The sequence below is a fragment of the Lathamus discolor genome, chromosome 6 (assembly GCF_037157495.1).
Source record: "Lathamus discolor isolate bLatDis1 chromosome 6, bLatDis1.hap1, whole genome shotgun sequence".
Lineage (NCBI taxonomy): Eukaryota > Metazoa > Chordata > Aves > Psittaciformes > Psittacidae > Lathamus > Lathamus discolor.
Window position 1 is genome coordinate 20583073 of NC_088889.1, and position 16369 is coordinate 20599441.

Sequence of the window (16369 nt, forward strand, 5' to 3'; positions counted from 1 at the left end):
AAGAATTGTTAAGAATTAGGCTACTGGAATAACCCACATAGGAAACTGATATTTTAAAATGAGAGGTAAATGTTAAATACATCCTGTCCCCAGTTTTATTGCAGCATCCGTATCTGCCACAATTCCAGTAAAACCATTTTTAAACCAGCATTGACCCTTACCAGGCTCTATCTGTGGTTCTTCCAGAGGGTGTTTTCCACATACATGACCATCTTAAGCCTTTCTCTTCACTTCCAAACTGCAAGACAGAGTAGCACCAGGACTGAAACAGCAGGATGATACTTTAAAAGAACAAGTTTCTTCACCAGCTGTGAAGTGTAAGGCTCAGAGGGTTTATAAAGAACACTGTGTGGCTCTAAATCCTCTCTTCTGTATCCACTGTCCTTTACCTTCCTCACAGGTGTGGTTGTGTGCAGTATGAGGATGCTCATTGTCATGAAAGGACCTTGAAAAAAAACCCAACTTTGTGAAATGAATATTTGCTATTGTAAATCTGGCAGAAACTTAAATTGCCACCTCACTGTTTGTTTCTTTTTTTCCTTGGTCCTTACAGTCAATACAGAATGGCTATCTGATCCCTGGAAGGTCACTGCTGAAAAGACACACAAATTTAGATGGGAGGAAGTGGAAAAAAAAGCCAAGCACCTGGAAAACACTTCATTGCTTCTTTTATTTAGATGCACCCACAGTACAGAGCCTCTTGAGCATGAGCCCAAGAGGAAGATCACACATTTATAGCTGGGAGCACCACTGAGTTTGAGTTTCTTTGATACCATTTTTGAGAAAGTAAACTATTTCCAAAGAATTACATTTGAATCCAAGAACTTAAGACCTGCTTGTACTTTATCCAGCAGTGGAGATTATTTTTCTTTTATTATTACTTTGATGTAAAATAGAAGACATTTTTGAGTCTGGTTGGACCAGTCTATATATTTTCATATGCACCTTTTAATTCATATAAAAAAGGCTTCATTCCCTCCCCCCCCCAATAGTTAAATGCATCTAAATTTAAAACCAGTAATCAACCAGAGCATTCCTATGGGGAAAAAATGAACTTTTGCTGCCCTCTCCTGCTTAAACAATGAAATGCTAAAATATTAAGATCTATGAATCTAATGCTAACCTTGAACAAAAAGCATGACAGGTCATTTGCTATACTAGAATCAAAAACAGGACAACAACAAGAAATGTATCGGTACTATTTATATTTGAAAACTCCTCCTCATTACATGAGGCTATGAATACAACATATTTACAGTAAGTGATCCAAGTAACAAAAACTTGTATTCAGAGAGGTCATGATAAAAAGTGTTTGCTTCTGTGGATGGGAAGCAACACTTGGATAAAAGTTTTCAATCAGAATTAGTTCCACTCTGTTTCAAAATACTGTTTCATAGACTTCAAAACAAAAAATTGGGCTATACAAAATCTGCTCACACAGCAACTCGCAAAACTAACCCGTGGCTCACTCTAGAGCTGCTAAGGGAAGAGGGTGAGCCAAAACGAAAAAGCCACATCTATATAAACACATTCTTCAGTCTTGAGCATTGTCACCTTTGTCTTGTTTTAGGGCAACTGCTTCGGGATGGTATTGTAACACAGTCAAGAGAATAGGCCATCTTTGTCTTCCAAGACAGAAATAAAAGCAAATTATTTCAGTTTTACTTGAAGGAGAGAAGAAACTTGTCTTTCTCCCTCCTCAAAAACAAAGTTTTTAGAACTCCTAATGCATTCTCCTTTCCACAAAGTGAGAGAGCCTGAGGCTGTACTTAATGCACTTACAATATAAGTACAGCTGCTATATTTCTTACTCAAGCAATTCTTGGCTCTAGCACCCTAAATTTTTCCATAAATAGGAGGAAATAAAAAAAAAAAATTAAATCCTTTTATTTATGCTAACAAAACCAAGATTAAATTTACTGTAACCCTTCTAGTGAACACTCCAACAGCATTAGAATACTTTTATTTAAAGCATTCCAACCTTTGGAAGAGACACAAAAAGCACTCAAAAGCAAGGAAAGAAAAACAATAAGGGAGACTTGCGACATGAAGAAAGCAATGTGTGCTCAATTTAAAGTATATGAGAGGAACTTACTTTTACAGTTGGTATATCCCCATGACCTGATGCAATGCCCTAGCATTGAAAAAGCAGCTCTTTCCTTTTACCAGAGAGCATTCAATCCTTTCTCCTGAAACCAATATGGTACAGGACACGAGTGACCACCCAACAACCACCATACGAGCAGTTAATAAAAACATTTACACAAATAAACATAGCTTCTGGAACTCAAGAAGCAAATGAAAGCATAATTAAATAGACACACTGATCACACTTGGGCCCATACACTGCCACCTTCTTTGCCTACAACTCCAATTGATGGGAGCATCGCAGAGTGGCAGGACATTGCATTTGGATTGTGGCAAACAGTGGATCCCGGGGGTGAGGTCGTATCACTGTGGCAAGTGCTTCTTCACATACATCATACAGTGCAACCTAGTGCCGTATCAGCCTTTTAGACTCAAGTGACTAGTATCACATCGTCTCATTCACTTTAAAGAAACGTCCCTTCTTGGAAGTGACAAATCATCTATGAACTTTAGGTACTTCCCACCGTCCCTACATCAGAGGTAACATTAGAGGTAACAAAATATTGCAACCCACCAGGTTCTCATCAGTTTCATATGATCAATACCAGAATGTCAGGTCAAAACCAAAAATAGTTATGAACAAACAACACTCACCTAAACTCTAAGTACAGGACAAGGTGCTTTTTCTAATTTCACATTGCTGTGTTCTACTCCACAGGGTGGAAAACATTAATCTTTTTTCCTCCATTTTATCTGTTTTTCACAACTGAGCATTAGTCTTTGAGCATGAGTTTGGGTCCACCCCTCTTGTAAAGCGTGATCATTTCACACAGAAATCACACTGTCTAGTATTTTTTTGGTAACAGAAATAAAAGACTGTCAAAATCAATGGGCTAAGGGACACGATTTGTTATAAATTTATTTAATCTTCAGTATTTCAGCTTGCACCTTTGCTTCGGCACTTTAAAATGTTTCAACTATGACAGTAACTGCCTAATTTACATTGCGTCCCAGTCAATGTTCTTAAAAGAAGCTTGTACTAATCCCACTAAACCATGTTGTGTTTGGTGTTGCATATGACTAGTTCCACTTTTTTTTCCAGAATTAACAGTGTCAAGTTTTTACAAAATTGTTGAGTTTACAACATCTGTGTGCGCAGACCTGGGAATACAAACTGTGACCTGATAATCCTGAAACAGTCAGTAGTCTAGGAGGGAATTCTTTTTTACCTCTTTTCCATGCCTGAAAACAAGAAAACTCCAAATCCTACTTTATATTTAAATGGTAGGAAGAAAAATATACAAGCTTATATTTTATACTGTATTTCTATCAATGGCAACAGGTCATAAATTCATGTTTGCAACTATCACAAAGACTCAAGAACACCAATTCAGTTTTATACTGTAAATACTGCTGGATTGATGGTTTAGGATTATCAATTCACTGTTGTCATATGTCTATAACAGTTCAAAAGCATCCTGGAGAAAAATCCTGAAACACATACCTTTCGGTATATAATAATGCAACTGCATTAGCTAAATATATACTGTACATAAGTCTTATCAGCATTTTACCTACCAAAGATGTAAGATTCCACTTTCAGATACAAAGCAGATAGCCAATAATGTATATTTATAATACAGCCCTCTTCTTTGTTTTTGTATTTTTTCTTTCGTTTTAAACAATTTGGTCACAATGCACCTTTGATATAAAAGCATTTTAAACTTTATTATTAATACTCAGAACATTAGGATTTCCAGATTTTTTTTCAGTAGCATTTGTAGAACCAGTTTTGGTAACAAATACAGTAGTTAGGAATGAGCATCCAGATGAGAATGCAGAAGTATATTATCCAGAATCCTTTCCAGCTAAGACCATAGGGCTGGTACTGTGATGAATAATAGTACTAGAATCACAAAAACACTATAGTATGTTTCTTAGAGGCTACATCCTCTTTTGCTGGAACACTTTATAAATACATATTAAAAAGTAAGGCAACAACTCCAAACAGTCCAAACTGCTATCTCAATTTCCAATTAGATTCATGACCACTGGAAACTAATTTCATGCTCACACTGTTTAGCATTTGTCTTTATTCTTTCAAAATGGTCCAATAAAAACATACTGTAATAATTTAGCAATTAGTATTTCTAAAACAACTCCGGTACACGTGTCCAACGCCACATCACTAATACTGGTTAGGTACTGAAGTCCAGGGTGTTACCACTGCCTGTTTTTAAAGGATTGTGGACACTAATTTGGATTTGCAATAAATCGGTGCACAAACCCAAAGCTCCCTTTCCTACTACATTTATCACCTACTTGTTTTTTTAACTCCTAATGTTCAAATTAAGGAAGCACCAGAGACAGCCTGGTACTAAAAAGAATGCTCACACCAGTAAACAAAACTTTTATTCAGGACCTATGTTTTTCACGGCCCTGATCTGAATGGACATTCAACTTATGAAGATGTGCAAAAGGAAAAAAAAAAAGTCAAATTACAGTAAAGTTATCCAGAGAAGGAGGATGTTACACAAACTCATAAGGAAATGACAGTCTTTTTTCTCTTTTACTATAAATACACTTAACAGTTTAGCAGAAAGACAAGCTAAATTTTAAGATTGTTCACATTTGAAAGTTGTATTATACTCTCTGCTAATGATAAATAAGGAACAGGTCCTGACAATGGAATTTGACATCGCAATTTTCATCAACAGATCTTTGAAGACTGGTTTTAAAGAAGGGTTAAAACAATGACTATGTTTGTAAAGTTCTGAGAAGTCCATCTGCTGTCCAAACTTTGGATTAAAGTCCTTATTTTTTTCCTTTACTTAGAGACAGGTATATACAGTGCTGTTGTAATAATGAAACAAATGTGAAATCTACTGTAAAGTTGCACAATACAGAAAACTGTTGCTCCATCTTCTACTACATAAATGTGTGACTCCACAGGTTAATAATGCTGTTTTGTTGGGTTTTTTTGTTAAGTTGGGATTATTCCATCACGTCTAAGACCTCTCTTTAATTCCAAATCCTCCAGTTTTTTCCACAGTTCTTCACGTTCTTTCTCTTTCTTCTTCTCACTGACAGATGAAATAAAACAAAGTTAGCAGGAGAGAATACTGTAGAATATTTATGTGTAAAATATCTATAGCTGACATGAATTAGCAGCACTGATTTTGTTAAAGATAACTGCAATTTTCCTAACATGTATTTAAGTTTCCAAAAAACTTTGTTACCTACATAAGTATCACTGAACAAAGCAGTACAAAAAGAATATAAAACATAAGCTGACTGAAGTAACAGTACGTGCTGACACTAATTTGTAAAGCGGAAGGAAAAAAAAAAAGGGCTTTTATTATGGAATATTTTAAAATATTTGATATGTTATGGAACAAAGATATCATAATTACAAAAATTAACATTTCAGGACTGGCTTGCATTTAACTATTTTCAAGATACTTTTAAGAAAGGTATTTTTTAATCTTATAAATAGCAGCCACGTTCTAGAACAAGCATTCCCTTATTCTTTTAGAATCACTGTTCTAACTTACTGGTGCCTTTCATATTGCTTAGGTAGCAGCCAAGGAAAAGTTCAAGCTACAAGATGTGCCTTTCAGTGATTTATACCTTTTCCTTACAAATTCCTACAAGATCTATGTAGCATTTGCTTTAACAACAGATTTTAACAACTAACCTAACATTTACTTTACCTGCATTATTTACTTTCTGAACTTCCTGTATCTGACATCGCTTACTTTGAATAAACCTCCTTGATATTGCAAGGTATAAAATCCTTTCAATTTCTACTACATCACCTTGTAGGTTCAGATGAAATGGAAAACTTAACAATTACAGACACAGTCTCTGCCAGTCACATTAAAGAATTCTTGAAAAATATTTCAGTGGATTAGAAACATTCCTACACATCTTGATTCACTCAAAATGCCAATATCTGGCCCATTTATTTGAAATTTTTATTTCCCAAGTGTATTTTAAACATATAAAAATACAATCCACTTTCGGATAAATCCCTGAAGAACATTAAAGGGAAAAAGAAAAAACAAACAAAAAAACAAGCCCACTGTCACTAAAAGTATTTCAAATTAAATATAAGAGTAAGTGAAATAGCCTGACATTTTCAGGCTACTTACCAATATTTATCTTCTAAGCACTATGAAATATATGCCTGCTTACCTAAAAGACTGTTAGAAGATGATCACCTTATTCAACGTACCTATATGACCTATGAAAGTCATTAATATCTAATATATTTCTCCTCAAGCTTTAAGTCGTATCAAGTTACCCTTCTGAAAAGCAATTCTATTAAGATGCTGAACATTTTCTGTAAACATTAAGGCTTTACATGTTTTAAAATGCTAAGTAGTAAACAAAACTGATGAAATGGTTAGCATCAGCCTTGATAGGAGCTACAACATCAGTAGGTGCAAGGAAAATTCTCTGTGCAGTTCAGACAGTAAGCCTCGCTCATTATCCAGACATGGGACATACTAGCACACTGTCTGGTCCTGTTAAGAGCAGAGTTCCCCACCTTAAGGGGCAAAGTGCAATCTCAAATTGATGTAAGTCACTAAGCTCCCTCAGTAAATGGGTAGATTAGATGACTGGTCCTAAGATTCCCTGCCTTCTCTGCTAGAAAACCATGAAGCATTGTCTCAGCTGCACTAACAGACTGAGCCTTATTTATCCACACCTATCTGGAATTGATCTGGCATCTTAACTCAAACATATATCTACATCTCTAAAATTAAAATACTGTATCAATGAACTAACCTGTTAAGCGTAGATTTGTGTGTGTGTGTATAAAACTTTTATTTTACAAAAATGAAGCAGAACAGAAGGACAGTGTGATTCCAGTCACACAATTCAAAAAACGTGGCCTCCAAGACTTTAAAGACAATGCTAACTAACAAGTTCAAATGACATACAGTACCCTTTGCTTTGCTTGGGAGAACCCCGAGTCATAGAAAAGGTATGACTTAAATAAAACTGCAATCTGTTCAGAGTTCCTCAAGTTTCCTCATTTTTTCATGTGACACTTAGGGTAAGCTGAAACTTTAATTGCTCTTTAACTGGAAAATGAAGATTAAGAAAAATGGGAGAAAAGACAAAAAGCATTTTACTAGAGTGGAACTAATGTATATAAGATTGGTGTATCTAATGGATCCTGCATGTTAGAAGACTCCAATATAGAGAGACCCAGGAATAAGAAATGAAAGGGTTGAGAGATGCCTTTTTGCTTTAAGACCATATCTAGCCTACAGACAGTAGTTTGGCAAATCAAATCTTAGGATGTGCCCCTCATGTTTCCAAACCTCAGCGTAACATTTTTAGACGTCTTTAAACAAAGTGTTAGCTTTAAACCCTTGTTCTTCTTTTACTATTGAAGATCTTGATACACTCAAGCCTTTTGGAATGTGGAGTCAAAAGGAACTCCAGGAGGAATGCGATTCCCAAGCAATGCAATGGATACTGTATTTCATAAGGGGTAAAGAACAACCTGTATATGGTATTATCTTGCATCTTTCAAGGAGAAGGCTGAAGAGCATGCAAAGGGAAAAGTGAGGCATTGTGTCTATTATGGGTGAGATTATGCAAGTGCACCTGAGTGTGAGGGGAAAACTAAACAGCAGCCCTTACGCACAGCTGACAAAAAAAGCTTTAAAAAGTTACCGCTGACGATCTGACTTGTAAGTGGCTGTCAGCTCATCAAACATGGTGCTGTTCATTTCCATAAATGCCTTCAACACATTGTAGACTAAAGCCACAATAGCCCTGTGAAACATTAAAATAGAAAAAAGAAAGGAGTCTATTAGTTTCAGATGAAATCAAATATGAAATAAAAGTGTCTTCTCTTACTGGCATTGCCGCAACCAACTCTGCTCTTGCAAGTGTGATAACGTAAATTCTTTGATTTCAGTGAAACTACTTTTGATTAACATACTTGAAGGTGAGAATCAGCTTTCATGTCTCTACTGACTTCTTCAATGGAGCAACACAAAACTCTAGGGTAAAAGGTAACAACAAAAAGCTATTACATATAACTAGACACTTCCCCTCATGCTGTGGAACAATTCTTAATTCATCTCCAGGGATTCAAATCATCAATGCTGCCAGAAAGAATAGAATTTAAACATGAAATGGGAAAGATTCGTATTTCCTTATGATTTTTCTATGAAGCTGAACATTCAGTGCATCTATGCAAAATAAAGCTGTATTTCAAGCGTGATTTCCTTGTACTCATACATTTCATATTCATTTTGATACTGATACTGCAAAAAACTCTTCAAAAAAACCCCTACAGATCCTTGCAGTACCTGTGTAAAACTATGTGTTTATATATAAATAGACATACAAATTATTTTTTCATAGATATATAAAAAAATATGCATCATATCTATATGTCTCTAGATAACCTCTGCCTACTTTGCATATTGCTGTTACTGACCCTACCCAAGACCCAGTACACTGCTGCTTATTTGAATTCAAGTTGCTTAATTGCATAAAACATAACAGATATGATCTGTTCACACAAGAAGAAATTATGTGTAATCATAATTTCACAAAGGCTTCAAAGGCATTCTGTCCCACAAAGGTTCCAAAAAGGGAGATACAGTTTAGGCTTTTATACCATTTGACTGGATAACTAACCTAAAATATACTAGAATTTCCAAATAAAGATGGATCTGCCTATCATCTGATTATCTAGAGGTCAAAACTTCTTTCTGGCAGAATTGAAAATAAAGAAACAACGAAGCAACTGAAAAGGGTGTACGGAAAGAGACAAATCTAAAAACCTCTTGAAGAATTTTGAATAGATTATCAATCAAGAGATCCTAGTTATGATCCACTACTATTCAGACATGGGGCTGCTTAAGAAACAGTTTAGAGAATGGTGAATTAGCCAGGAGACAGTGAATCACCATTACAGGTGCTGGGAACCTTTGGAACTAACCTACAAGGCAGGCAGATTCTGTGCCATCTCCTTTGCATCCTGTATATCATTCACTTCTTTCAATAAACATTCATTTTTGTTGCCTACATTTAAAAATGATGTTACAAATATAAAAATTCTTTAAACACCTTCTTTATTTTACATGTATCTTAACCTGACTTGTCTGTCAAAGGTACAAAATTCCTGCAGGTATGAAAAACTCTGCAAACTGGGATAACTGCAATATTCTCATTACCAGAAGCATCCCAGTGCTCAGTATAAAGGGCTGGGCAGGAGCACGGGCAGGTTGGAGAATGGTGATACAGTAATGCCATGAAAAGTGTCCTTTTGTGACCAGATTATTTAAAGCTTTCCAGTAGCATTAGATTCATCATTCATTCTCACGAACTTGAGAGTTTGGAGAGGTACAGAACAAAAAGACTAATGTTTGAAAAGAGGAAATACTTTACAAATACTTTACAGTAAAGTCTTAAAGCAAATGGGACTTGAACATAGCATAGCTCATTAAAAATACTGGGTTTATTACATGATAACCATCTTGACTTCAAAAAACTTCTCAACTATAGAATACATGGCATCTAAGTATAATAGCATTTTTCATTAAACCACTTTTTACTAGGTCATTCAGCTTAAAAATAAAAATGCCAGATTAAGAGGATATCAATACGGATCAACTGCTCTATTATTGTGTGTAACAGAGACCAGCTCTGTTTAAATCAATTTAGAAAAAAACAACCCAGTCCAATGACTATATGCTTCATAAGACATTTAGAAAAATGCCAGTACCAGAGGTCTACCAGAGGTGTCAGTATCATCCACGATACAGCCACAAAGCTTTACTAATGCCAAGCAACATTCTTCTAGACAAGTTACAATCAGGCTTAAGATGTTAACCAGTTTATAAAAAACTGTGTAGGAGAAATTCCTAATGAGCAACACATTTTCTTCAATAACAAGCTAACATCTGATTTCTCTTTTTTCCAACTTGTGACAAAGTCTATTTTTATCTCACAAGGTACTGATTTTTGTACACATATCATATAATTAAAATCATTTTGAGATAAACTCAAGTAAAGACTAATTTATCCTGGCATTAACAGAGTTGCACCTGTTTATGCCAGCTTTGAATCAGGAACTCTCCTGTTCTGATGTTCTCCACCAGACATTCCCCAAGTGTATCAGTGGCATATCAAATGGCAAGATAAAGTATAATGGCAAAAAACTTACGGATTCCAGTGCTCTTTAGAAATCCTATAAAGGCTGGAAAACATGATGGGAAGTATAACATTTGAATTCTCCTCTATCAAACTCATGATGTATTCATTATTCCAATAATACAGCGCTCTTTCGGCCACCTTTGAGTCAAAGGAATAAATATTAACAGGAATTCAGATAGCTGTAATTTTGCAATTTTCTCAAGGAAAAATACATCAGAGAGAAATTTTGTGAAGATGTTTTAACAGGAATCATTAACTTTGGAATTAAAATTCTACTTTAATCAGTAGCATAACATGCATTAATGGAATTAAGTTTTTATCCTCTAATTCAAATCACCCAGCATCCACTCTCTGTTTCCCCTGAGTATGGTATGCTGCTACTCACTGAGGACCAGGTGCAGACAGTATATTAATGCTGCAGCTGTGGAAGGGAAGTGAGAGCAGACAGACTTCCCATCACCCCTTTCCCTCAATTCTGTGACTGCCGTCAGAAGGAAGGGAGCTGTGCTGGGATACCAGGGGAAGGAGAAGGGAAAGGCCCAGTAGCTGAGCTCAGTGAGGGAGGAGAGATCTTAAATGCAGGCAAGGTACCAGTGATAATAATCACTTTGGGGAGGAGTTGGGTGGGGGGAAAGGGTTGTCTTAGGAGAGAAAACACTGATCTAAATGATGCTAAATACAAATGTAGTCCAGGAAAGATGAAAACAGACACATCTGCCTTTGAGACAGGATAGGTCACCTAGCTTAATATGAAGGCACTACAGGTCATATATCCTATCTCCTTCTTCACATATGATTCAATTTAAATCCTATTCATTCCCTTCCTTTCTGTTATGCAATGTGAACGAGCTATGGGTTCTACCATCTCTAACCAGACATCTCCTTACAGAAGGAGGTAAGTAGGAAAACAAGAATGGTGCACAATACTGCATTAAAAAGGGAGTAAATACATCCTACATGGCCTATCAGACCCAAGGCCATATGGTGAGTACACATCACCTACAGTCAGAAGAGCTCGAAGTCTGCCTGGATACAGTTAAAGGCCTTACGTGGCTCAGAACAGCAAGTTCTGTGCTGTAACCCCAGATATATCTAACAAGTTATTCATGGAGCTCAGAACTAAACTTCCGCTGCAACATAACCTCTTCCATAGAGATCCACAAGACAAGTATTTAAAACAATGTAACATGAAATTATATATACATTTGGAGGGGTGTTATGTTTGAAACTGAGACAATACATTTCTATACAAACAACAACCTCTACAACTGACCTGAAAATGAGGGCTAGAGACACACTTGGCAATTTGTTTAAACAAGGGTTCCTGGATTTTGACAAATTGTGATGGTTCAATTACATCCAAGATTTCCTCCAGCTCTCCAAGGAACATGACCTAAAGACAAGGAAGAAAGAATTGAATATAAAACATTTGAATCATCTTTGGTCAGCAAAATGCTGGTAACTCTCAAATTCTGCTTCAGGGAGAAATGGAGGTCACTAGCTCAGCAAGACCCTCTCTCAAAAAACATGATCAGTTCTACCTTTAACAGCTTCTAGATTCAGTTTCATAAAAGAATGACGACCAGTGTGTGCAAATACTGTATTTAAAGTAGTCCTTTAAAACAAAATTCAGAATTGCACCAGTATATCCATGCTGAAAACCTAGCCTAATACAGTCAAAGAATCTGGTCAAGGCTTCAACTTTGTTACGCAAGGAGAGTATCTTGATATCACCTCAGTTACGGAAGCAGTGTTCAAAATAACAGTTTCATTGTGTCACAGTATCTCATTAGGGAATTTCAGATTTGCTCAGGGATTGGAAACAAAAATACAAAGATCTAAGTGCACCTTTTACATGTTTAATAGGTAAACACTAGACAATAAAATATCTTTAATCCTCCTGGAAAAATACGACCCTCACATATAAACAATTCCAAATCTAACAAAATTTACCAGTCTATCCTCAACTTTAGGTTCTTCTTCTGAAACAAAAAGGAATTCTCTGCAGAAGAACCACTGTTTGTTTTGTTAATAGTTAGGTTGTTTTGTGAATAATCAAACATGGTTATCAAACTTTTCACAGTTAAAATTGTCAAAAAATCCACCCATAATTCAAGTATGGAAAATCAACTACAGGAATCAATACCAGGATCCATCACAGCATGTGCTATTTACCTGGAAATATCTAAAGATTGCCTGCCTATTATATTGTAGAACAAAATAATAGCTGTGTTTTGTTAATACAAATAATACACACCCTTTACCTTTTGTTAAGGGTGGTGAGGCACTGGAATCGGTTGCCCAGGGAAGTTGTGAATGCTCCATCCCTGGTAGTGTTCAAGGGCAGGTTGGACAGAGCCTTGGGTGACATGGCTTTGTGTGAGGTGTCCCTGCCCATGGCAGGGGGGTTGGAACTTGATGATCTTAAGGTCCTTTCCAACCCTAACTATTCTATGATTCTATATTAATACTAGAATATCACTTACCTCTTTCTGACTGCAGGTTTTAGGCCAGAATTTCATTAAGCCTCTAATGACCTAAATTAAAGGGAAAAAAGTTAAGATTTTTTTTCCTTCCCTCTCAACAGGGTAAGCCATTTATGATGAAAAAAAAAAAAAAATAAAATTGTATGAAAGAAATATTTACTGGTTCTGTGAGTGAAGGGTCTTTCTCCAGAAACTGTACTATGCAATACGCCAGCTGTGAAGCAGTAAAGATTTAAGAAAATGAAGTTAGAACATTTCTATAAAGAAAGCACAACAAAACAATTATTTTTAAAAGAGAGACTTAAGACAAGATGCTACACAGCTTTCTCCAGTTGCATCCAATTTTAAACTCAGACGCACGGTTTGCACTGTGCAAATCCACCCAAAGAGCAGTTCAGAAGAAACAACAGAACACATTACAAAAAAAAAAAAAATAAATTAAGGTGACAAAGTAGCATATACAACAACAATCAGAGCAACTTAGAATTCTAAATACAGTCATACAACCAACGTTTAGAAGGTTCTGTTACTCTCTGAAACTGTGCCTTTTTACACATTTTATACATCAGCAAAATCATGAAAACTCTTGGCAAGGTGAGCTGAGACAGCTAAAAACTGGAATAGCATATTTAGAAAGTACAGCTTTATCAGCACTACCTGAAAACTGGAGAAAAAGGCAACAGGTATCACTTATCAGAGGAAAAACTACATCATGAAAGCTGGATGTATAAAAAGATACATGAGAGCATAAATACAGTATTAAGAAATATTTGAGCGAGAATGTTAAAGATTATGCAAAAATTTGGGTATTGGTATTCAGAAAGTTGCCAGGGTGAAGAAGAGCCTTGACAGCACAAGACTAAGGAAACCCAAATATCCTCTTGGGAGAGGAATGGGAAAGGCAAACTTATGAGAATGAGAAACTATCAAAGAGAAATCTAAAGAATTTACTAAACAAAATCTCCAAAATAGTACCAATTTCTGTTAAACTTTTAACTGTCTAATCAGAAGCAAGACATTTATCATACAAAGGACATTAAATGAAAAGGAAAAAAAACCTATCACATTTTTTCCTACATTCCAAAACTTTCCCCCCATCTTTCATGTAACATGCAATTAAATTTCCAATGCAACCTTAAAAAAAAAGTATCTTCCTGTATCACCCCACTGAGCAGAAAATATTTGTATTAATTTCTACCTGTGCATGGAAGAGTGATAAACTCCTGACAGTATGTAAAGGGATCAGCACCTTCACCAGAAATTGTTTATGCTCTGCCTTAAGAGGTAAAGCAAACCCATTGATAATACTGGAAATTAGAATAGAAATATTTGTTAGTGTTATCACAGAAAACATTCTTGAAGTCTGAACAAGCACTTCCTAGATTAAAATAATTTAACAGTCAGCACCTGTTTACAAATAGCCAGGTCATACCATTTGTGAACAGCTGCTGATTTGTCCTGCTTTATATTAGCCATGCAGTATGTATCTAGGTAGCAATTCAGCTCTGACTTAGGAATAATCATATAAATAGCTGCACAAACCTGTTGCCAAACAGGTAAGACCTTGTCTATGTGGTCTGTAAATTCATGTAAGCAAGATGTTCTGGAGCAATTAATTTAGAAAAGTAGATTTCCTCAAAATATTCGCACTGTTAGTGTGCTCAAAATAATGTAATTATTTCTACAGCATGTAAGGATGAAGTGCACAAAACTTAACACACACATACGGAAAGTCAATCCAACACTTTGGCTCTAACTTGCATCCAGTTATATATTCTTGGCAAAGACATGAGAGAGGTTTGCACATGGGCATGAAGATGAGCATGTGCACACATCTGTTTTCAGAATCAGGGCTTATAGTTACACTTTTTCCAAATCTGACACTATTCTGATGTGTCCAGAAGGGAAGTTTGAGATAGATAACAAATAAAGACCCATTTACCTTCCTAAAATTTCCAACAGTTCAGCTACGCCATTGAAGTGTTCAGTTTCATAAACAAATCTAAAAAAACCCAAAAAACCCCGTTAAATATAAGTAATATATTGGTTTCCTAAAGTGTTCATAAGCAAAATGTACCTTCTTCCAAAACTCACCGTAGAAAAATATTATTAATCTGTTTTCGGATAAATGCTCTAAGACCCAGAAACTTGCCATAAATTCTGTGCAAGACTGTTTTCAGGTAGTCTCGTTCTCGAGGGTCTTCGCTGTCAAACAGCTCCAACAGCTGTGTTTAAAGGAAAAAGAGAACTGAAGCAGTAGACATTTGACAAGTATGACACACAGACTTCTATATAAAAGAAAAATTACATATTCATGCATGTAAAAATGCAGTATCAGTTACCCAAGGTGTAGAAATACAGTATTAAAAAAATCTGTAGTTGTAACCCCACTACATCACCACAAAACTCAGTTTATTAATTTCCACTTCTGGCGTAATGAAACTTTGGCAACCTCAAACAACTGATAAACTTTTGATTAAATGGCTCCAAAATGCTGCCTTCAGTCTCCTCCTCCAAATAAATAAATTCTTAGACATTGCCATATCTACAGAATAGGACAGTTTACCTCTTACCATTCAGCATTCTCTCAGTCTGCAGAAAAAAAAGATCCTCATTGGTCTTATTTGTTCCCAAAACATTGTGTCAAGGTCACATTTTTCTAATTGCTTGCAATTTATATTGCGAATTCTTAAGCCTTCCTAGTGATTGCATGGCCTTCACACTGCAGAAAGGCTCAAGAGTGAAGCCTATGCCAGCACTGGATCTGTGGTTACACAATCTCCACCAATCAACTGAAATCAAAGCATCAGGTGGAATTAATCCTCCATGTTGAACACAATGGTAACTTCAATATCGAGTTTAAACAAACAAAATCCAGCAACAGAAAACCTACATTTACTAAGTAACTTGTAAGTAACATTTTAAACAGCAGAATGATTATGTGTTACCCAGTGAAAAGACAACGCCATCCCGTGTCTTTTACTGTACAAAATACATCCCGAAACACTGACACCTAAAGTTGTGTCTAAGAATTAAGGCATGAAATGAGCAGCAGGAATATCACCTGCAGATCCTTCTTCCATTCCCCTTGAATCCCCTACCACAGAAGTATGAGCTTCCCCTTATACCTTCTTCACCTTTTTTGACACCACAGCATTGGCTATTCTGGCAGACAGTTGGAATGAGTTAGACAGTAAACTTTATTTAAAACACAAAACCAATCAAAACACAAAAAACAACTGCCATCCTCCTAGTGCACAGACAAAAGGTGAGTTTAAGGTAGTAATCATGAGCAACCACTTGTTTGCATGAAAGAGAAATTAACTGTCAACCAGTACCTGTCTTGCAAGAGAAATTAAGAGTTTGTCAAAGAGGTCTGACAAATGTGTAAGATGCTGTCAGAAAATTATTACAGGAAGGGTAGAAAACAATATTATCTTGGATTCACAAACGGATACTGACATATGCATAAGTACATATGGCAGTGTATGTATACTACCTGATCTCTGTTAAACTGCTACACAACTTTGAGAAAGTAAAAATGAGAAGACAGAAAAATATGATTAAAATACGTTGTCTGGCATTTTGCTTTCTAATATCCA

The 16369-nt window shown here is 35.9% G+C and overlaps 1 protein-coding gene across 2 annotated transcripts in view; it reads right to left on the bottom strand.

Moving 5' to 3' along the window:
* Positions 1 to 646: 646 nt before the first annotated feature.
* PPP2R5E (protein phosphatase 2 regulatory subunit B'epsilon) overlaps positions 647 to 16369 on the bottom strand; it is a 79188-nt gene continuing 63465 nt past the window's right edge. For both annotated transcript variants that reach the window (XM_065682965.1, XM_065682964.1), the window contains exons 6-14: positions 14862 to 14992; positions 14710 to 14769; positions 13966 to 14074; positions 12928 to 12981; positions 12768 to 12818; positions 11555 to 11674; positions 10292 to 10419; positions 7783 to 7884; positions 647 to 5171 (exon numbers count right to left, since the gene is read on the bottom strand). In XM_065682965.1, the coding sequence (XP_065539037.1) occupies positions 5072 to 5171; positions 7783 to 7884; positions 10292 to 10419; positions 11555 to 11674; positions 12768 to 12818; positions 12928 to 12981; positions 13966 to 14074; positions 14710 to 14769; positions 14862 to 14992 (855 nt within the window). In that variant the 3' untranslated portion in view covers positions 647 to 5071. The remainder of the gene's footprint in view (positions 5172 to 7782; positions 7885 to 10291; positions 10420 to 11554; positions 11675 to 12767; positions 12819 to 12927; positions 12982 to 13965; positions 14075 to 14709; positions 14770 to 14861; positions 14993 to 16369) is intronic.